Genomic DNA, 22,724 nt, shown 5'->3' with positions numbered 1-22,724 from the left:
TCATTTTCAGTTGTCTGTTTGGGAAGTAATGTGCATACGACTGGATGAATGGGACTTGGATTATACCGCACGAGTTATGTGAGAGTTTGTAAACTGTTGTTTTGATATAGTTTTGCTGTTAAAAGCCTTAAAATGCCCCATGACTTAAATTCATCAATACTTTTATCAATTTTTAGATTCTTCATTCACCATGGAGGCATGCGAGAACAAAGTTTTCTTCAAAATTTCAACATAACAGGGTGAGTAATTGATGCACTTACATTTGGGGGACAACGCATTTCTTGAAGCTACAATATGGTGCTTAAAAAATAAATGCCAAGTCAGGCTCATATTCACAGAAAACGTTACGTTTTACATGATTAAGTTCTTTAACCCTTTGAAATTGGCTTTGACTTCTCACAAAAACATGGTCCAAGGCAATTCACAACAAAAGAAGAAATGACCCAGAAAGTCTACACGAAATTAAAAGAGGAAATTAAAAACAGGAAATTAGTGAAGAAAAAAAGTAAACAAACAAACAAACAAGGAAATGACCTGAAAAAAGGGCTTAAAAATTGGACTAATTCTTTAGGCAATGCTCAACGAAAGACATGACCCAAAAAGTTTGCAAGGAATTGGTAAAAAGAGAAAATTTAAAATAAGAAAATTATTTTTTTAAAAGAGAAAAGAAAAAGAAAGTAACAAAAAGGAAAATGAACAAGAAAGTGCTTAAAATTTTGAATAATTCTGCACCATAATTTTAAATATGTAATAATAATAATAATAATAACAACAATAATAATAATAATCATCATCATCATCATCATCATCATCATCATCATCAGCACATTTTTTTCTTGTTTTTTTCTTCTTCTTTCAATGTATTATTTTTTGCCATTTTTGGGACATTTCTTACCAAGTTGCTCATTGCCTTTTTTCTCACGTTTTTGAAAGAAATCTCACCAATTTGCTCAGGTTTCAAAGGTTTAAATACTTGAGAAAGGCGTCTGAAAGCAGCACAAGAAAAGTGATTTCGCTCCAGGTTTCAAAGGGTTAAAGGTATATCTGACACATTAATGTCTCCAATATAAACTCCCTCACTGAATGTGATATCCTTATAAATCTATGGAAGCAAATATCTGGAATCAAAAACTAGTCCTGCACGATTTGCTCCCTCTTCCATGCCGAGCTACACAAAGTGAAGCTTCACAGCAGAGGTAAGAATTTAAGGTTCTGTATGACTCACATATCAACCTCCCTGACAAGTGCACTGCTCCCAAAATAGATACAGATCTCGCAGCAACTAGCGAGCTGACGATGGCCATGGCCCCCCCGGTAGCAGCTTGCTGACCTGCGGAGTAAAGGCAACGACTTAAAATGTGATTTATGTCAAGTACTACCTTCTATCGAATTCAAATAAACCAGAAACTAAAATTCTTTTTTTATAATCTGGCAGGGTCCCTGACAGGCTGTGAGAGGAGAAGGCAATCAGCAAATGTAATCTGGAAAACTTTATTACAGCCGCAGGGACATCCATTATATTAAAATAAAATAAAAAAGGTCTTGGTGACTAAAATAGCCTGAAAGGAGTCAGAGCCACTTATGAGTGCAGTTAATCATGTTCTCTCTACTTCCACATCTTGATTTTTACATAACCAGTAAACTCTAATAATGTAGAAATACATTACAGATTAAATCATCAACTTGAAAACTCCTTTTCTATAAATGATAGAAATTGATTGGGTTGAAATGGATCTGGATCGATGTCAGAGACCACGTCCACCTATTGAATTTCTGTGTGTTTATGCTCACATCTCGCAGGAGTATGATTAGAATTGGAAATCCCCGTAAGCTAAAACAATAAAAGCTTAACACAAATTGAAAAACTTTTTTTTATTATGTCAATTACAGCAATGTTTTTACTTGAGGTCATTCGGGATTTTTGTCTTTGTTCATCCTTAAATACATAATCTTGATGCTGAAAGGCAAAACATGAAGATTTTCTTGTGGAAATATAAATTAGCTTCAAATCATATTGTTCAATTTACTTTCCCGTAACATGCTACAAGAGTTTAAGCACTGCCTGTGTGTCTGCTATCTCTGTGGTACAACTGGATATGGTCAAGAAGTGGGGTGAGCACTGGAGACTTTAAACTAAAAGATAAGAAGCTTTTCATTGGTACGGTTTTATCACATACTGGATGAACTCACTGAAACGAAAGAAGAGAATTTGTTAAATTACTGTGGCATGGCTCTTGAGAGGAAAACGACACATGAAACAACTTTTCACACGTCCACTTACGACGGACAAAAACAAAACACTGCTGCATTCAACTTTTTTTTGTTTGAGGATTCGAGTAAATTATCATGCATTTTGGCATATAAAAGTTGGTTCATGTGCCATTTTCATGTGTCAAATTGCTTAACAAATACAACCAATTTAGAGATTTATTGGCTGTAAAAGTAATATTTAAGATTAGATGAATGATTTGCACCAATTTGATGCAAATTACCAGTGTCTGCAGAGTGTGTCAGACCTGAATACATTCCATTATTCAACGTTTAATTAAGCCAATCTTACTGATGTGGCTAGAAATTTTGGCAGTTTGTTTTAAAGTGCTGTACGAAACACTGGTCTGAATGAGTGATATCAAAAGTTCTTCTGAAAACGGACATTATTTTAAGGAGACTACAACATAATTCCCACCATTTTTACAATTGGAATTACCTGCCGACGTCAGATAAACAAGAGTATGAGAAGGCAAGTAGAAACATGAGACGTACTTGAGATTTATCCAAAGGAATAGCTGTCGGGCCACACATCCAACTAGAACCATACACATACTTACCGCACACATATACAGTGTTCCTGAGGACCAATTGTTGCAGTAAACTGCCATTTTCATTTTTGTTTCCCAAACAAAAATATGCCAATAAGATATATTCTACAAATATAACGACTACAGAAATTTTTAAATCAAACATACATACTTTGCAAATCATGTATAAACGGAAGGAGGTGCCCGCTGGGAGAGACATGGAAATTGGCTTAATCTATTTCATACTCTATTCTGCACATGCATTAAGAGACTCTGGAAACATCCAAAAATCTAAACAACCAAATGGGGAAAAAACGGAACGAAAGAATAAACAAGTTTCCCTAACCCTAACTGATACATGATTGCCATCTGCAATATTATCAGCTTTCCAACATAACGGAGCCCTAATGTTACTGTTTTGGGTCAAGTAATGACTCATAGTGTATATATTAACTCATTGTCATTTACAGTTTCTTTTTTTTGTTTTTGCAAGGCTGGCTAAAAATCGAGGCTCAGTTCAGTTCATACGATCGGTGGAAGATAAAGAGAGTTCCCTCCTTAAATCCAGCAAAGGCAGTTGAGAGAAGCAGACTTCACATGTTTTGAGTGAATGAGCCCACCACAGAGGTCGACCTCAGTGCTGTCAGTGCCTTGATTAGTCCAGAGTGTTGCCTGAGAGGTGAGCACCGTGTTCCCAGTGAGAGCTCAACAGTGTCCACATGGCTCACTTCATCGGCACCTCCTGTAACACACCAGATACACAGAGTTGACCAACACAGAGCTGCAACTATTAGTTAGTTAGTTGACTGATGAAAAATTCATCTGCAACAATTTTGATAATTTAAGCATTTTTAAAACAAAAATACCACACTAAATGTCCCCACATCAGTTCAAGTCAGAGTATCCTTGAGCAAGATACTGAGCCCCAAATTGCTCCCGATGGCTGTTCCACTGGTGTGTGAGTGTCTTAGAAACTGAGTAGCAGGTGGCACCGTATGTAGCCTCGGCCGTCAGTGTATGAATGTGTGTGGGAATGGGTGAATGTGACTCGTAGTGTAAAAAGCACTTTGAGTGGTCAGATGTCTAGAAAGGCGCTATACAAGTGCATGTACATTAACCATTTAAAATGTGTCAACTGTTTGTGTTATTTACAGTAAACATGCATATGATGAGTTATGTTAGTGTATTGTGTTGTGTATTTTTTCTATTGTCGCCATGTAACTGTAGATTCCAGAAAGAATAGCTGCTGCAATGTGAGAGCTAATGGGGATCTTGAACACATTTGATGTTTTAAGGTTCTAACATGTGAGAAATTTACATTTAATTATGTTAGCACTCCTGCTGACTGAGTTGGCTGTGGTTTTGGACGGTTGGTTGGACAAAACAAGACATTTGACTGATGTTTTTGTGGCCTCCATACAACTGTGATGCACATTTTTCATTGTTTTCTGACATTTTTATACTTATCAACTAAATCAAGAACATAAATGTGGCAGAAAAACTGAAAATAAAATGAAAATAACATGTTAGTTGTAGCCCTAGAGCTGCAAAATCTGACAGTAACAGCACAAAATAAAACTTATAACACATGGCACATGAGTATGCGTGTAATTAGGTCATAAATTTAAAATTTAGATGTCCAACAGTACGGTTATTAAACAGGATATTAAGCAGCCCAACTGAGGCTGGATTTCTGAGACAGATGACACTAATATTTTAGAGCTTTTTTTTTGTTGTTGTTGTTGTTTTTTTTAACATAATCACATACACACATCCAGTGAAAACAATGTCCTCCAAAATGTTAACTTTTCATGTGCTTAAAGGAAAAAACCCTACTTTTAGCTTTGACTTTTAGATATTTAAGTGTTTTATTAAAATTGTTCATTTAACTTAACAGCAAAGATTATAAACATTTTCATGAGGATTCTAATTGTTATCAAAGAATTTTTACCATGATATGAAATAAGTTGGACATTTTACAAATAAAAAATGGTGAACAACCTATGTCATAAAGACACTTACTAAACTGCCTAACACAAATCTTTAGCAATTCTGTATTCTATAAGCTGGCATATACAGGTGACATCAATATATCTTTAATACACTAATACTGGCCTGGCCAATTTATCTGCCTAGCCTCAGCAGAGACTAAGCAAGAGAGTCAGAAAACCAAACAGTGCGATGTCTCACCTGAGTCTCTTTTAGCTCTTGAATCGGTAGCTCCTCTGTTTTCACCTCAGCAGAAGGAGCTGTGTTGGCCATTTGTAAGCTCCTGGTGACTGGACCACCTACTCTCTCCCTCGTTCGAAGGGAGAACCGCTCCTCTTTCTTCAGCTGTGGTGTCGGTGGTGATTTGGCCTCTGCTAATCTCTTGGGTGCTGCCTCTTTACCCATACGCTGCATTTTCATGGCTGGCCGTTGTTGTGCAGTGTCACCGGGAGTGTCAGGGGCTGACGGGGTGGGAGGTAGAGACTGAACTTGGCCCTTCTTTGCTTTTTTGCGAACAGGGATTGGTGCTGGGAACGAGGCAGGCCTCTTTATTCGGCCCGCCGTAAGAGCGGTTTTTCCTTTGCTTGTCTGGGTGGGTTCAGGGTCTGCTGCACCGGAGCTACGAGCTCTGGTCTTTCCCAGGGGTTTAGGCTCTGACTCCATGTGCAGTGTTTCACAGTCTGAAGCTTTCTTTTTAAGATTTGTGTTTTTATCTACCACAGACACCACCTCTTTCTTCACCTCTGCTACAGCTTTTTTGCCCTTTTTAACAACAGGCTTCTTGGGACAGCTGACTGCCATATGTTTATTGAGACTTGCAGGGTAAGTAAACTCGCGACTGCAGTGGGGGCAAACGTTAGAGGCCTGCTCTTGTTCAACTTTAACGGCACCCTTCTTTGCAGAAGTGACAGCTTTATTTTTGTGTGAAATCGCCTTCTGGACAAGCTGGTTTCTCTTCTTACTGAGGGCACTCATTTTTGTTTTACCAGTATCTTGATTAAAGTTAAGTCTCTTTGGCTGACCCATTCTACGGAAAGGACTCTGGCCTGCGATGGCTGCTGTGGGTGACACGACTCCGTTTGGACTCTTCACTATTTGCTTGAGGGGGATGGGGTTTTTCTTGGGAGTGTAACGCTTCTTGTCACTAGCATTGGCACAGGCCAAAATGTGCTTGTGCAGTTCGGGCATGTTGTCAAAGCTGTTGCCACACTTGGTGCAGCGAATGGCAGTGCTGAAAGTTTGTGGTATGTTGTGGGTGGTGAAGTTAGTAGCCGAGGCCACAGAGCCAGCATGGGAACGGCTATGATAAGGAAAAGGGGGTGGTTTATAACTGGGGTAGTGTTGGTTAATGCCAAGGCGAACATCTGGGCCTTTAGGCTTTCCTCCTTCTGAGGCCATGATCTTTATTGTAGTGTACAGCTCCTCATTGGGGTCCTCTGTCCCATCTTCTGAATGATTACCATTGACATCAGGCTCTGCTTTTTCTAAAACAGTGTCACTGTGTGGAGCAGCTTCATCAGTCACCTCTGGTGCTGGTGTTGATGGACTGCTTTCCTCTTTGGCTCTGGAAGGATCTGTGTAGTTTTGTGGCCTAAGCTTGCCACTCTCGACAGTGGTATGCGAACATGTCTCGTTTGGATGCAGATCCTTTTGATGCTGCTGGAGGTTACAGAGAAACGCAAACTCCTTGGAACAAACAGAGCACACAAAGATCCTGCCAACTCCGTGTAGTGTTGACCGGTGAGCCAGCAGGGCTGGAGCGTCACCAAACAGCTGCACGCAGAATTCACACTTGAACGGCCAATCTGCAGCGTGCTCGGCGATGTGTCCACTGAGCTCTTTGATGGAGTTGAATGGCTCCTCGCAGACATTACACACAAAAGTCTTGCAGTATGTCGAGTCGACTTCCTCTGCCTCAGAGGTTTTATCAGACGGTTTATCAGGAGCAGCAGGCTGAGGTGAAGAGTCAACGCCATCCTGAGGTGCATGATTCATGGCTGGCAGCTCATCTACGCAGTGCTGAGGCTCGTCTTTTATCTTAATCTGAGGGAGGGAAACAAGCGATGGGGATGAATCATGTGATGGAGGAGGAGGAGATGATGAGAAAGAGGATGATTCTGGCTGGGGTGACAGAGCAGAGTGAGATTTCTCCGTAACCGAGTCTAGATTTTGGTTCATGTTGCCATTTAGCAGACTGTTGAAGGTTGCAGTCTGAGAATCATCTTCTTCAGTAGCGGGCAGATCTACTGATGTCGGCTCACAAGGGCTTGATATTGTTGAACTGTTAAAGGGGTCTTTAAGTGGAGTGTTCGGGGAGTCCAGTGGCTGTGAGATATGGCTCTCATCCTCGTCTTCATTTTCTTCAGCGAACAAATTCTCCTCTGAGCCTGACGGGGGCTTGGGTTCAACTGATCTTGGTGACATTTTTGGCGAGAGGACAGGCAGAGGTCTCAGTGCAGAGGAGTCTGATGGCTGAGAAAGAGGAGAGCTTGGCATAGGTGGTGGAGACGGTATAGTAGGTAGTAGAGGGGGAGGCGGTGTCGGGGATGTCACACTGGAGTTACCAGGGGAAGAGGGGTTCATAGTGACAGGGGTCAAAGAGGGTGGAGAGGGGTGAGCAGACTCTGACGCAACATTTGGAGAGCGAGAATGGAAACAACTTAGGTTCGCTAAGGGCGAGGGGCCCTCCTCCGCTGTCAAAGGTATACCTAAATACTCATTCATAAGCACCTTTTCAAGCATGCTGGTGTTGGGCTTTCTCTTTTTTATCAGTGGCTGTGGTGCTGGACTTCCTTTTAAGTCAGGCTCAACATTGCTCTTCCGATGGAAGCTTAAATCAAGAGCTGAATCCCCAAGCACCTTGTTCAAGCTGTCACTCCTCTTACTGACCGAGTTCGACAGATCCAAGGGCTGCTGATTACAGGAATTCCCACCGCTACTAGATGAGGTCTGGCCTTGCATATTATTTCCAGAAAGGCTCGGGCCGTCTCCGTCTTCCTTGTCCAGCAGGCTCCCAGGAGGTGATGTGCTGTGGCTTTCGAGCTTTGGCACCTTAAGGGCGTATGGGCTTACCACTTCGGATTTACAGCTCTCTGTTTTACATGCAGGACTGAGCTGTGGAGATGAAGGGGGTGAGGATGTTCTCCTTTTAAACCTGCCTGAAGCTCCTGGCAGAGGCGTGACTGACAGCGGGGAGGCCAGTCTATGGCTGTCTGTTATCAGAGTAATGGTTGATTTCTGAATGTCTTGGGTCTGAAGGAGCTGTTTGAGCTTAGGTGAGAGATAAACTGTTTTCTCTCGTTGAAATGCTGATGAATCGGCAGCTTGTTGGAACAGTCCACCCACTAACAAGTTAGATGAGGAAGATGTAGAGGATGAAGAAGACGATGAAGAGGCTGTGAAAGATGCTGACTCTGTCTCCACTTTGAGGCTGGGAACAAGTGGAGGTGTAGATGTTCTTCTTTTTGCTGCAGGCTGGCCAACATTGGAGACTTGCTTTGCAGCACTCGTTCGACCCTCCACCTTAAGCGCCTGACTGATCTGATTTGGGCTGATGATGACTGTGTCCAGACCAAACAGCGCTGCCGACCTCGAGTCCACCTCTATCACTTCACAGCTGCTCACCGAACTGGTGGACACAATCTTGCCATCAATGTAGAAGCTCAGATTCTCAGAGATGTTTTTGGATATGTCAACTGCGTAATCATCCCTGTCTACCTCATCTTCTGTGTCTGCACTGGGCACGTAGACGGGCGGAGGGCTGGTGCTGGGAGATTCATCAGGTTGCTGCTGTTGCTGCACTGATGCCTCTTGCAGCAGCATGCCTTTCCTGCGAACTCCTTTTGGTAACAAGTGCCGTTCGTGTATTCTGCGTTGGTGCCGGCGCATGTTGGTGTGTGTGCCAAATGCTTTGTTACAGTACTTGCAGGGATGGAGTTCCTTCGATTCCCCATTTTCATCCAATATAAAGGGACGGTCAGCATAAGGCCCCAACTCCTTTTTCTGCATCTCAGAGTTGTGCAGAGGTCCTCCTGTAAACTGGGACCCTATGGCTATATAGTGACTTGTTGGGCTGGTGCAGTCAGGACTTGAACCATCAGTCTGCATTGCAGGACTAAGTAGACTGGCAGTCCCTGCCAGAGAGCCGGGCCTTTTCTTATGCCCACTCTCATGCCTTCTCTCATGCCGCCGCCGCCCCACCTGGGAGCCGAAGGATTTATTGCAGTACCGGCACTTAAACAGTTGCGTTTGCTGGTTAGTGATGGCATGAATGTGTATGTGACGTTCCAAACCCTGCCTGGTGGAGAAGTGGCGCTCACAGTGCTGACAGGGAAACGACTCCCCATGGGGATCTCCCTCAAGATCACCATCAGGGTCGGGGTCAAGGTCAAGTTCAGGATCAACCTCTGACTCCAACTTTCCCTGCGAATCCTTATGGCTTTCTTCACGTGTCAGCGCTGAGCCAGGCTGCTTATTTTGCATGGAATCCACTGCAGATGAATGCTGTGCAGTTTGCTGCTGTACTTCACTTGGTTCCTCCAGATCATCAGCATCCTCCTCATCTTCTTCCTCTTCCTCCTCCTCCTCCCCATTTCCCTGGTCCATCATCATTGCTGACATGTCCTCCACATCTCTGTGAACAGTGCTTCCTAAGGGATGGGTTTCCTGGGGTTCCTGGGATGGTCCTAAGGTGGATGGCCTCTCATCCTCCTCCTTCAGACCTGTAAACAATTTATCAATCAAGTTATGTGATGTTAAGTCATTTCAGTACACAGATTACATTTAACTACCTTATAAATGTCCAATGAAAGATAAGGTGGAAGTATAATAATATGCTGATTATCCAGAACTATAAGTCACCTTACCTTCTTCCCCATCCCACATCTCCTTGACAGTAGGATTGGCTACACGTGTTTTCTTGAATCCACCCAAACCAGCCTGTCTGGCTTGCTCCAGCAGCTTTCTTCTGGCTGCAAGTACAAACACATGCATTGCTTTGTATCAAGCTCCATCAAAAGCAAACACAGGTTTTAAACGAAAAGTGTAGAAATCATCCGCAACAATGCTCCGACAAAGATAAAAAAGTAATTATTTAAGAGCAGTTATTGTAATGTGACGAGAATATGGTAAATGTTTATTTGAGCATTATTATTTCTTTCTGGCTAAAAAGCATGCTCTGGGGTTAAAGTTCTAGATTGCCTTCGGGAGTGATGCTAAAAAAAGATCAACAAATGTTTAAGAAATGATTAATAGACCACTGAAACCATTGTCAATAAGACTCTGAGCATGTGAGGTGAAAAAGTAAAACTGACTGCAAGTTTCTACACCAAATCATAAGCAGCCTCATTTCACATTCACAATTAAGCGTTTCCAGGCATCACTAATTTAAATTTCTACCCCTTGTCTGACTCAAGAGGCTTCCCTGGCAGCTCCTCATCATTGGAGTGTGTCAACAAGGTCACCTGACCCGGCCTACAAAGCCTAATTCATACCAGAGCAACACATGCTGCAGGTCAGTCATCTGATCAGCACGGTCACAGGCATTCTGCTAAATCTTCAGCAGCAACACAAGCACCCAATCACCTTTTTTTTAAGAATCAATGAGCCCTCAAATTTTGTGTCTTTTTTTTTTTTTTTTTTTTTTTAAAATCCTTCAGTCACTGTGCAAGCACACCACCTCTGGCATACATTGGTTAGGTATTATTGATATTAAGATGAAGCTAGCAGGGTAGGTAGGGTAGCTTTGTCAAGGTTGACTTTGCAGTGCACTGCAGGACAACGCTGCCAAAAGCAAATGCACTGCAGTATAAAGAGATGATGTGCTGGAGGCTACAAGGAATGACACAAAACCCATTTAAAAATATAACAGTACAGATGAGGATAACAAAATTTCAAAGATAAAAACTACGGATATGTAGCTCATAGCCTTTATATTTTATTTTCAACTTTAATTCATACATGTAAAGAGTTAAATGGACAGGTTTGACTTCCTGTGTGCTGCCTTTACTCATGTTTTTACTTAATTTGAATTAAATAAAGAGTCAGAGTTGCTAAATGCCATTTGCAAGCATTTAACTGGCATATTATTTACTCTATACTGTAATATTTCTTCTTTGCCACACATTGCATCACACTACACGACACCCGCATGCCTAAGATTTAAGATAGGTGAAACAACAAGTAGCAAAACCAGGACACAACAGACATGATCAGATATCACACTAACTGTATATGTATATTTTTATCAATTTGTCCTCTTCTTTGAGGTCCTGTTTGAATTAACCACATGATCTGAAACATGGAAACACTATGTCCAAAGTTCATACTGAAAAAGTAATAGTGACATATCACAGCCTTGCAGATTGTGTCTCTCAAATAGCTGGCATGTTGTACGTTATTTATCTTTTGTTATTTAACCAAAAACAAAACACACTAGCTGTTGACGTAATGAAGTTTATGTGGCGTTATTATCGGATTCTGTTTGGATGTTACGAAATGTTAAAGCTAGCAAACCAGGCTACAACACTACACCTACCTATTATGAGTGCCGACGTTTTAAATGTCTTGCCACCTTATCGATATGATCATTTTTTTATTGATAATATAGTCCACAGTTTGCCATCTGTTCCTGTACACTGGGATACGTGCGTTCAGACTTAGCCGTTTAGCCTCATGCTAGCATTCAACACCAAGTCTGTCAACTCGATGAACTGGTTATTCTGGACTCAAACCGACGTGTAAGGTAATTTTAAACACTCTTCACACCATATAGCAGCTATATTTTATGTCGTTATCCAATACCTGCGCCCTAATTAGCCTGCAGTTTGGATAAGCCAGCTGGCTAGTTAGCTAACCTGCTAGGCCATCATCAAGAGGAGAAGCTCGCCGATGGATGGCTTTCATGCTTTAGGAACTCAAGGAAGGTCACATCCTCGACAACGTCAGGACCCAGAGGAGGAGGAAAAGCTGCTAAAAAGTTGCCCAGATGCTCCTTTAACAGCTAGCTGTTGTATTTCACGGGAACGAGTCGGCTCACGGGTCGTTATTTGGAGCTAAATCTGCCCGCGACGACGAGTTTCGGGTCGGGTATGAAAGTAGAGAAAAGCCCCACACATCGCAGCCGTTAACGTTAGCCACCACTAGCCTTCCTTCCTTCATTCGTAGCTAGCTAGCTCGCCTGTTACAACTTCGACTGGGCTGCACACAAAATCAATTCGTGGCTAAGTTCGGTGTGGCGAGTGTGCAGCACACTCGTCGGGAGGTTAGAAACCCGAGCACATCTCGGTAGGAGTAAATAAGGCCTCACCTCGCTTCGCCCTGGGTGAATTTTTCCTGCTCAGACTGCTGGCTCTTTCTTCCTCCAGTGCAGCTGTTATCTCAGGGTTGTCTTCCACAGTGTACCACACCAGCAGCTCCTCTCCCGGCCCGATAGGCTGCAACAATGAGAGATGAGGTCGGCCACCAATCACAGCCCGGCTTGCTGAGAGGCAAGGGGGATATTTGGGCCGCTGTGCATCTTATCTGTCTAGGGGGGGTATGGAATTTGACAGTGTTTTCACCATAGTCTGCAGTAATCCTACACGCTGTGTATATATACAGGATATGGACATGCACATACTGTACATAAGCATCCAGTCCAGCTATATCCATTCAGTGTGTCTTTGCACTGTTTGTAGAGTTTACAACCGGGGGCTTTAAATATTTTTTCAGACCAAGGACCCCTGAGCTGAGAAAGAGACGGAGCTGGGACCCCCTATTATACATAAAAACATGAGTTACATATTAAACTTAGCCTACAATAACACGCAAGGTGAGCTAAAGTGCCATGTATGAACATACTTTTATTACTAAGCTATTAAAATAATAACTACTGACGGATCTATATATGTATACTATCATTAATGTCTACTGTAAATTAAATGGGTTGGGATTTCCTTTGCTTTTTTATGAATAGGCTGATGTTGGATGCTTTTTAACATGCATTATCAGACATGTTTTAATTTTTGGAGAAAAAGCATGCCAAAAATGAACAAACAATAATTTGGCAGCCCCCCTGCAGTAAGTCTGAGGACCCCCTAAGGGTCCCAGACCCCTGGTTTACAACTTACAAAATGTTTGACTTACATGGATGTTTTATTTGTCTCTTACTCTTACTGTTGGTCATTGCTGCTTTCTATATGTATCTACATAATATTTGCATAAACACCTATTTCCATAATATGACCGTCTTTGCATTACCTGTTTGTCCAGCTTGTTGTCCGTGTTCCTAGCTGTTATATCTATTACTGTGTCAGTCAGGTGCAAAAAACAGAGTCACATTCCTTGTATATGTACATACATTTTGCCACTAAAGGTGATTCTGATATTCTCTAATGGTGCACAATTTTGGGTGGCATGTGTAGTGGTCACCATAACTGCATTTAACTACTTTCTAAATGTACCTGAATCGTAATGGGTGTTAAGCTTCACAAACACATCACAGGTAATGTTTTCAAACAGGCAGTTTCAACCAGTGGTGGAAGAAGTATACAAGTCCTTTACCCAAGTAACAGTGCTGATACGACACGATGAAAATACTTTGTTACAAGCGCCCTAAAAGTCCTGCATTCAAAATTAGGGCTAGACAACACCAGAGTTTAAGCCATATCAGAGCCAGAATCAGCAACATCAGTAGCAACATTTTAAATATCATAAGCACCTAATGCCATTATGTAGGGGAGAGAAGTGTGTCATGATTTATGAGGTGAATGCATCATTAACGCACAATTTCTGGCCACTTTATTATTAGGTAAAAGCTTGGCCATGAATTCTAGCTTTACAAACATAATGTTCAGTTTTGACTGAAACTAATGGAGAGGTATTAATCAAACTATATGTTTATTACTGAGGTTGTTGTCTATAGTAGTGTTGAACTGGACAGCATTGTATTGATATAATATAATATATGAGGGGGGAAATACTTGAAACACATTTCAGTATAATGCAGTCCAGTTCAACACCACTGAACCACACTGCACTGAATCTGACAACTAAGCGTATTTATTAGGTGTCAATTTAAAGGAATACTTCACCAAAAAACGACCACTGATTTTTATTCAGTTTAAACAGTAAGATTTAAATCAATCAATAAATCCAATATGGTCACCATTTTCTGTGGAGGTATGCAAGAAAAACAAAGTATTCTTCACAAATTTATTTGAAAACAGTCATTTTGTGGGTGAGGTATTCCTTTAAGTCTGAAAGCAGACTAGTGTTCCTTACCTCAGAAGACTTTTCTTTCATCCACTTATTCACTATATTTCAGACCATGTGCCTCTGGTTGTAGGACCCATAGGCTGTATGAATGTGTGTTTGACCTACCCGTAAAACTTTGTAATAAATGGCTCTGTTTATCTCCAGGGGGAAAAGATTCTGCTCTTCACTGGAGCGTGCCCAGTTCACATAGCGCAGCCAGTTCCCCTTCATGGGGTCTGTGGCGTCAACACACATCCAGCCCCGCGATGGGAAGTAAACCTACAGGACACAGGTACAAAGATATATATATATATATATATATATATATATATATATATATATATATATATATATATATATATGTGTGTGTGTGTAGATAGATAGCTCAATAAGACCTGGACAGGAGCACTGAATGGGTGCACCTTTGCCCAGAACAGCAGCTGTGCCATGTTTATGTTAATTCATCATACACATTTTTCAGGTAACAAAAGATTATGTCACTTGAAATGTGGGTGCTGCACTTGATACAGAATGTAGCTGGGCTTGTTTTAGCTATGCAGTGACTACACATCACAGAAAGGTGGAGGAGATTATTTTAGGGAACAAAGCCAACAGAGCAGCCGCTAACATACCTCCCACATGTACACATTGCTCGTCACCTGGGACCTTTTCTTCTTCTCTCCTACAAATGGGCCGAACCTTTTGCCTTTAGGAATGACCCGAGTGGCCCAGACACCTGAAAATAAAACATGGAAAAACGTCTTACACCTGTTACAGTTGGTATTTTTTAGATTTTTAAAGCACTAAACACATTGAAATTTGTATCTTTGTATCATAAAAATATGTAGAATTTTCAGTACATTTAGATAGTGGTGCCCAAAAAGAGACATCCTGTACTGTGTTTGACTTTAACAAAGGTGATCCTTGAACTTGACTCAAGAATGTGGATCTTCAAGACTGGCATGATAAGGTTTATAATAACTAGAGATTATTCACAGCACGTTTTGTACACAGGGTTAAAGATACACTGTGCAATATGTAGGGAGATTTAATAGCATCTGGCACTGAAGATTGCAGATTGCAACCAGCTGAAACACCTCAACCTTGAGTGTTCACTGTTCAGGATATTTTAACCAGGAGCTGATTAATCCACAGAGGTCTGTTCCTCTCCAAAACAAACAGACCAGGTGATTTAAACCAGTAAAAACGCTGAATAAAGAAGTTTCACATTACAAATCAGTGTTTCCCCCGACACTGTTTGGCATGCTGGAGGCAAGCCACCAGCCCAGCACCTGCTAATGCTCCTTTTTTTGTCTCTGCTAACTTAAGATCCAGATGTTCATGAGGATTTTACAGAGGTCCCCTCCTCTCCAAAACAAACTGGCCCAGCAATTTAAACCAGTAAAAGAGCCAAATAAAGCTGTTGCATGTTAGAAAAGTCAGTGTTTTTCCAATGCTGCTCATCACACTGGGGCTTCTAACTAAGGTGGCCGACACGAAAACGCAAATGGCCCTAACTAGAGTCAGTGTTTGGTTTGTCCACTCTGGCCTACTGTAGAAACATGGCATTGCAACATGGTGATCTCTGCATATGAGGACCCGCTCCCTATGTAGATATAAACAGCTCATTCTAAGGTAACAAAAACACAACAATTCTTATTTTCAGGTGATTATAAACTAAAGAAATCATGCTTATTATAATATATTCAATTTTTGCCAATATATCCGCCTATATCCTACACACTGGACCTTTAAGCATGAACCTTTGAAAAACATAATCAGCCTAAAGTTAGGTGTGGTAACCGTAATCTGCTAGTTTTAAAGAAGAGGTAAGTAGCTGACCATGTTCCAAAACAGTGTACTTATTTAAAAGATTTTAAAATGATCATGAATTATTTATTTTTTCTTATCTTTCTCTTCTTTATTATATTGTATTTGCCTCAAGTTTGATTTGAATCCCTGGGCAAAAACTGCAATTGTTGTTTTCTGTTTGTTTCCTCGCATGTGTGGATATGTCAGTATACCTCCTCAGGGGTCAGTGTGGAACAAAGCAAGTCTAAACTATGGGTGTTTACCAGACTTCAGGGTAGTTTAGTGTGTCTGAGGCATTGTAGAAAACACTGAAAGCATTTTGACACAGCAAACATTCAAGTTCTCTTTTGTTTACACTGATTGATCATCCCCAACTGTGATAAAAGTTCTCCATTTTCCAGCTCACTCCGGTCTCATTGCAATCCACTATCACTGGCTGCTGGAAGTCGGTTTTAGAGTTGTACATCAGTGAAATACAAACAGTGAACAGCATGTTAATGCTGTTCACTGTTTGTATGTATCTTACTGTTTGTATGTATCTTAAAAAAACAGGACCAACACTTTTGTACTCACCGATACGGCTTTGATTTATAGCAGAAGGTCCAAGAGTCAAACAGTCGGGCAGACCTTTCCACACATGAGCTGGAATTTCATCAAGTGTCTCCACTGTCCCTCCAGTAATGGCCATGATCTACAACAGATGAAATGTTTGCATCAAAACCCTGTGAAAATGTCAAATATAATCATGCAAATATAATCAATCATGTTGAGATAACATCCTTATTTAACAGACCGCAAAAAGTAGATATTTCTATCTGACAGCGGACACCCACTCTTAAAGGAGCACTGTCACATCGACTTTAAATATGGAGTAAAGTAAGTGGTGAAAAAGTTGCAGCATACTTGAATGGATGCTCTCAAAGCAAATTCATAATGAAGATTAATTTCTGGGTCTTAGTGACGGCAAAAGACCAACTGTCTAATGCAACCTTCCTTTGAAGTGCTGAGGTTTTCTGCATCAAACTGACAACAGATAAAAACAGAATTTACTATGAATTATTCCACATTGGTCCTGACCCCACAGGGGTGGAAATCACCAGACAATCCATGATACAATATTATCACAATACTTAAGTCATGATACAATATTATTGCGATTTAAAGTATGTTGGAATACACTGAGTATTGGAATAAAATATATTGTGATTTATTACATTTTTTCAATTGTAAATTATGTTCCCAAAGGAAAACTTTGTCAACATCTGTTGTACTGAATAAGTTTTCAGTCTGTTCATCTCACCTCAGCCATTTTTTTCCCCCAGCAGTAGCAAAATGTATCTAGTGGACTAAAAAAAACAATTGATTATATGATTCTAGTAGGCTACCTAAAATTTAATTTGTATGTCATATTAATAATTTATATAATTTTTAAAAATCAACACTTGTTTCCCCCACCCCTAGTGCTTATGAGCGTCATGAAAGTTGTGTGTTTCTTCTACACAAGTAAACAGCACACTGACGATATTTCCCTCTCTCGTTAGCCTACAATTAAAATCACTGTAAAGCCCCTTTCATAAATACAGCAACAAGAAGTGCAGCCTATGATTAACTTCGTTAATCAATGCAGGCTGCAACTAATAATTGCTTTCACTGTGAATTTGTTTCCAGCTTTACCTACAGAATGTCAGAAACCCCAAAGATAAGTCCCGAGGGAAACTAAGCACAGCACCAATAAGGGGTAAAGATCCTACAATCTTAAATTAGACTGTCAGCCGTGCAGCTCTCTCAGATTTCTGCATAAATGCATGTTGTGTAATTTACTGTATGAGATGTGAAATTCTGGATGATATTTCTTGAATGTCATGAATGCCAAATGATCTCTAATTTATACCCCTCAAGGCGGCACATTAATTCATATTGATATTCACATGATATTTTCCCATTTATCATATTGTAGAACCTTGTGGGGTCAGGCCAGCCAAACAACAATTACACCCATTAGATCATTATATAAACAGGTGCTGAAAGTAATGGATCTGAAATGGCACCGATGCCTAATTCTACAGAAATACAACATATTAAGTTTTGACAGTTTTGTAAACTTTTCATTTTTAAAACTAATGTCTAAGTGTGTGAACAACCAAGCATCAGAAATTCTTTGTCAACTAAACTAAACAAACAACATAGTGGAATCAGAACGAGGGGTGTAACGAGCAGAAACTGTACAGTACCGAACCGCAGAACAACATTTGGTCAATCATCCTTTTAAGCAGGAGGGATACAACTGTGGAATGCATTACAATCTGAAATTAAAAAACTGAGAGAACTTAAGGTTTTTAACACACATGTAAAGCAATGCAGTGATTGTGAAGGCCACAGTCTTTGATCACACATATAAATGCGTTAAGCACAATGCTTGGACATACAGTACAGGCCAAAAGTTTGGACACACCTTCTCATTCAATGCGTTTTCTTTATTTTCATGACTATTTACATTGTAGATTCTCACTGAAGGCATCAAAACTATGAATGAACACATGTGGAGTTATGTACTTAACAAAAAAGGTGAAATAACTGAAAACATGTTTTATATTCTAGTTTCTTCAAAATAGCCACCCTTTGCTCTGATTACTGCTTTGCACACTCTTGGCATTCTCTCCATGAGCTTCAAGAGGTAGTCACCTGAAATGGTTTCCACTTCACAGGTGTGCCTTATCAGGGTTAATTAGTGGAATTTCTTGCTTTATCAATGGGGTTGGGACCATCAGTTGTGTTGTGCAGAAGTCAGGTTAATACACAGCCGACAGCCCTATTGGACAACTGTTAAAATTCATATTATGGCAAGAACCAATCAGCTAACTAAAGAAAAACGAGTGGCCATCATTACTTTAAGAAATGAAGGTCAGTCAGTCCGGAAAATTGCAAAAACTTTAAATGTGTCCCCAAGTGGAGTCGCAAAAACCATCAAGCACTACAATGAAACTGGCACACATGAGGACCAACCCAGGAAAGGAAGACCAAGAGTCACCTCTGCTTCTGAGGATAAGTTCATCCGAGTCACCAGCCTCAGAAATCGCAAGTTAACAGCAGCTCAGATCAGAGACCAGATGAATGCCACACAGAGTTCTAGCAGCAGACCATCTCTAGAACAACTGTTAAGAGGAGACTGCGCGAATCAGGCCTTCATGGTCAAATAGCTGCTAGGAAACCACTGCTAAGGAGAGGCAGCAAGCAGAAGAGATTTGTTTGGGCCAAGAAACACAAGGAATGGACATTAGACCAGTGGAAATCTGTGCTTTGGTCTGATGAGTCCAAATTTGAGATCTTTGGTTCCAACCGCCGTGTCTTTGTGAGACGCAGAAAAGGTGAACGGATGGATTCCACATGCCTGGTTCCCACTGTGAAGCATGGAGGAGGAGGTGGGATGGTGTGGGGGTGTTTTGCTGGTGACACTGTTGGGGATTTATTCAAAATTGAAGGCACACTGAACCAGCATGGCTACCACAGCATCCTGCAGCGACATGCCATCCCATCCGCTTTGCGTTTAGTTGGACAATCATTTATTTTTCAACAGGACAATGACCCCAAACACACCTCCAGGCTGTGTAAGGCCTATTTGACCAAGAAGGAGAGTGATGGAGTGCTGCGGCAGATGACCTGGCCTCCACAGTCACCGGACCTGAACCCAATCGAGATGGTTTGGGGTGAGCTGGACCGCAGAGTGAAGGCAAAGGGGCCAACAAGTGCTAAACACCTCTGGGAACTCCTTCAAGACTGTTGGAAAACCATTTCAGGTGACTACCTCTTGAAGCTCATGGAGAGAATGCCAAGAGTGTGCAAAGCAGTAATCAGAGCAAAGGGTGGCTATTTTGAAGAAACTAGAATATAAAACATGTTTTCAGTTATTTCACCTTTTTTGTTAAGTACATAACTCCACATGTGTTCATTCATAGTTTTGATGCCTTCAGTGAGAATCTACAATGTAAATAGTCATGAAAATAAAGAAAACGCATTGAATGAGAAGGTGTGTCCAAACTTTTGGCCTGTACTGTATATGTGTGGACATGTACACATAGGGACAACCACACACAGACCACATACTTCAATAACATGGTCACTGTTAATTGTTTTTTGTCTCTATTCTTATTGTGGTCTTCTCTTTGACTTAGTCGTACTTTACTGTATGTGTTACTTCATGCTCACTAATCTTACACTTACAGTTTTAATTCTAAAAGCCTAACCAGGGACAGGAGTTGCAAATTATCCATGACTAGAAACCTGCATGCACTGCATCTACTTTGTATTTTACATATCAAGCTATGTCTTATGTCCTTGTCAAATAAACAAGTTGGTATTAAAGCACGCAAAGACTTTTATTCAGATTTTTGAAATATGTTATAGGTAAGATATTCAGTGTTTAAAGGAGGACATCTTACTTACTACTAGCTTACTGTTGCTAATACAAAGGCTCAAACAACTAATCAATCCTCAGAAAAGTTTCTTGCATGACTGGAAATAAAGATTTTTCTAAACGTTTCCATCACAGACACTGGCTGTGTTTTAGTAACCTGCTTTTTGTCCCAGCTGGCAGAAAAGCCAATTGTTCAGGAGCACAATAAGCTGACCCATGTGTCATGGGGCTGGGCTCACACATCACACTGAATTTATGAATAAAAACAAATATGTCTTCAACATGGTTTCAATTGCACATCTTTTGACCTTTTAAACTGTCTCTTGACTTACTGATGATGTTATATCTTCTCAGAGGCAGATACAGCTCACAAAGCCAACACAATAAACCTTACTGTCAGAGTCCTGGTGCTCCAGCTGAGGGTATTTATCATCTTCTTAAACAAAGGATAAAATGCTTGAACTTTTTACTGGACAGTTCATTTAGGTTTATTTGATTCTATCCTCTCCAGTGTAATCCGCTGGTGCTGGAGTTGTGATCAGACATTTTTAAATCCCTCAAGCTGAAGTTCAGGCAACAAATGGAGAGGTTGCAATGTGTACGTGTGTGTGCGTAAAGCGGATTTTTAAAAGCGTTATGCATCATAAAAGTTGACAAAGACAGAAGAAATGAGCGTGTGTGTGAACCGTGCAGCGCCTGGAGGATGCAGTTTATTGTTACCCTTGTAGGCACACCGTCCGCTCCCCTTATTCTTCCCGATGCTGGCCGGAGTAAGGTGGTTTTTCTCCTTCAATGCTCCCTGTCGCTGGGTGTTTTTTTGGGTTCAGGCTACTCACACGCGCACTTACCTGCTGTATGTGACCGGGGACTTGTGATTTTTGTGCTCTACCTGCTTTCAATCTGCTGAAAATGGCGGATGGAGGCTTGAGTCGAAAGCCTCTTCTGTAACTCGGATCGTGGTGTGGTGTAGTTGGGGAGAGGCAGCCCTGTCAGACCCGCACACACACTCTCTCTCACACAGCGATGGGGCAATAATGTTCAGCGAGGAGGGTTTGTTGTAGACGACACGGCTCCCCGGTGTCCTCTCCTGCAGGCAGAGGCTCCAGTCCTGTCCACGCTGCAGCCGAACATGAAACCATGCCAATTAAGTACCTTGCTTAGATTCATCTGTGAGCATAATGGGCCTGTAGGCTGGTGCCATCTGTGCATCCATGAATAGCTGAGAAGAACTCAATAAAAGAAGGCTAATGCAGGCTGAAAGGTGTTATTCTGATGATAAAAATGCCCTCAACTTTAATATATTTTGCATTAAATTGTTTGCCTGTGGTGTGTTTTTATTTGATGGTCAACAGTTTCTGATATTCTTTAACTCACTTCTAAACTACCTGACAACTAAAAGTGACTAATTCAGAATAAGTGAGTGGATTACCTGAAAAATGCTGCATAAAATATGTTCTGGTGTGATTCAATTTAATTCAGTTAACTTCTAATTTCACCTAGCACTGGTGAAGATTTCGGGGGGGGACAGGGGACACACACCCCTCAATAACTTTTGTTTGGGGTGCATTTTTAATTTCTCCAAGCCATTTTAGATAGGTAGGACCCTAGAAGTAAAAAAAAAATGAAACACTATCAATGATAATTAAGTTCCAATGTCCTAAAATGCGATTATTATAAAGTCCTGGTGTCCTCAAACAAGACAATACTAGAGTCCTAATGTCCTCAAATGAGTACTTCCTAATTAGCAGTGTATTAGCTTGTTACTTGTTACCAACTAAAATCAGTCAAATTTGTTGCCATAACAAACTACAAACATTCCTTTTCTGTAACGCTTATCCTGTTGAGGGTTGTGGGGGGGCTGGAGCCTATCCCAGCTGGCATTGGGCAAGAGGTGGGGTACACGCTGGACAGATCACCAGACTATCACAGGGCTGACACGTAGAGACAGACAACCATTCATGCTCACATTCACACCTACGGCCACCAGTGAACCTAATTTGCATAAATAACATGTGATCAGGTTTTGGACCTTAGCCACTTTTGTGTCAGGATCGGCTGCAGACTGACTTGGCAGAGATGGCTGCCATCTTGTTTTAAGAGGAATAGTGTATCATGGTCTTATTACCGCTAGATGGCATACAAAGTGTCCACGACTGAGGACAACAGGTCTAAGTAAAGTAGAATGAAGTATGACGTCAAGTTAACCCAAAATGTGATGTCCTCATGAGGACACAGGGTGTCAGGAGGATATTTAAAACATTTGCATTTGTCTCCCTCAGTAAAGACATGGAAGTAGTAGAGGACTTTTCTGACAAATTGATGCAGAAAAGGCACAAATTGGTGCATGAAAATTCACCAGAATGCAGGAAATTAAGTGTTTGATGCTCAAAATTTTCTGCCACAATCCCATGGTTCAGAATAACCATTTTGCAAGCCAATGCTTTTAAGGGACAGTTCACCCCCCAAAATCATATTTTCCA

At 41.1% G+C, this 22,724-nt stretch overlaps 1 protein-coding gene across 1 annotated transcript; it reads right to left on the bottom strand.

The window, feature by feature from the left end:
• Window positions 1-1,857: 1,857 nt before the first annotated feature.
• Window positions 1,858-20,582, bottom strand: prdm2b (PR domain containing 2, with ZNF domain b). The gene is made up of 8 exons (XM_049594546.1): window positions 20,577-20,582; window positions 16,407-16,524; window positions 14,654-14,757; window positions 14,148-14,300; window positions 12,094-12,220; window positions 9,653-9,757; window positions 4,989-9,508; window positions 1,858-3,540 (listed from the first exon to the last, which is right to left on the bottom strand). The coding sequence occupies exons 2-8, from the start codon at window positions 16,519-16,521 to the stop codon at window positions 3,523-3,525; spliced, it is 5,142 nt and encodes a 1,713-aa protein (XP_049450503.1). The 5' UTR covers window positions 16,522-16,524; window positions 20,577-20,582; the 3' UTR covers window positions 1,858-3,522.
• Window positions 20,583-22,724: the final 2,142 nt, after the last annotated feature.

The sequence above is a fragment of the Epinephelus fuscoguttatus genome, linkage group LG1 (assembly GCF_011397635.1).
Source record: "Epinephelus fuscoguttatus linkage group LG1, E.fuscoguttatus.final_Chr_v1".
NCBI lineage: Eukaryota > Metazoa > Chordata > Actinopteri > Perciformes > Serranidae > Epinephelus > Epinephelus fuscoguttatus.
The sequence above is the reverse complement of the archived record's forward strand: the minus strand, read 5'-3'. Positions and strand labels throughout refer to the sequence as shown.

What these genes read in the sequence shown, in the direction of transcription:
- prdm2b (XM_049594546.1), bottom strand. Translation starts at nt 16,521, where the DNA reads ATGGCCATTACTGGAGGGACAGTGGAGACACTTGATGAAATTCCAGCT. An exon ending in TATAAATCAAAGCCGTATCG is followed by an intron (nt 14,758 to 16,406) that starts GTGAGTACAAAA and finishes TTTTATTTTCAG; the next exon opens with GTGTCTGGGCCACTCGGGTC. An exon ending in TTCACCCAGGGCGAAGCGAG is followed by an intron (nt 9,758 to 12,093) that starts GTGAGGCCTTAT and finishes TTGTACTTGCAG; the next exon opens with CCAGAAGAAAGCTGCTGGAG.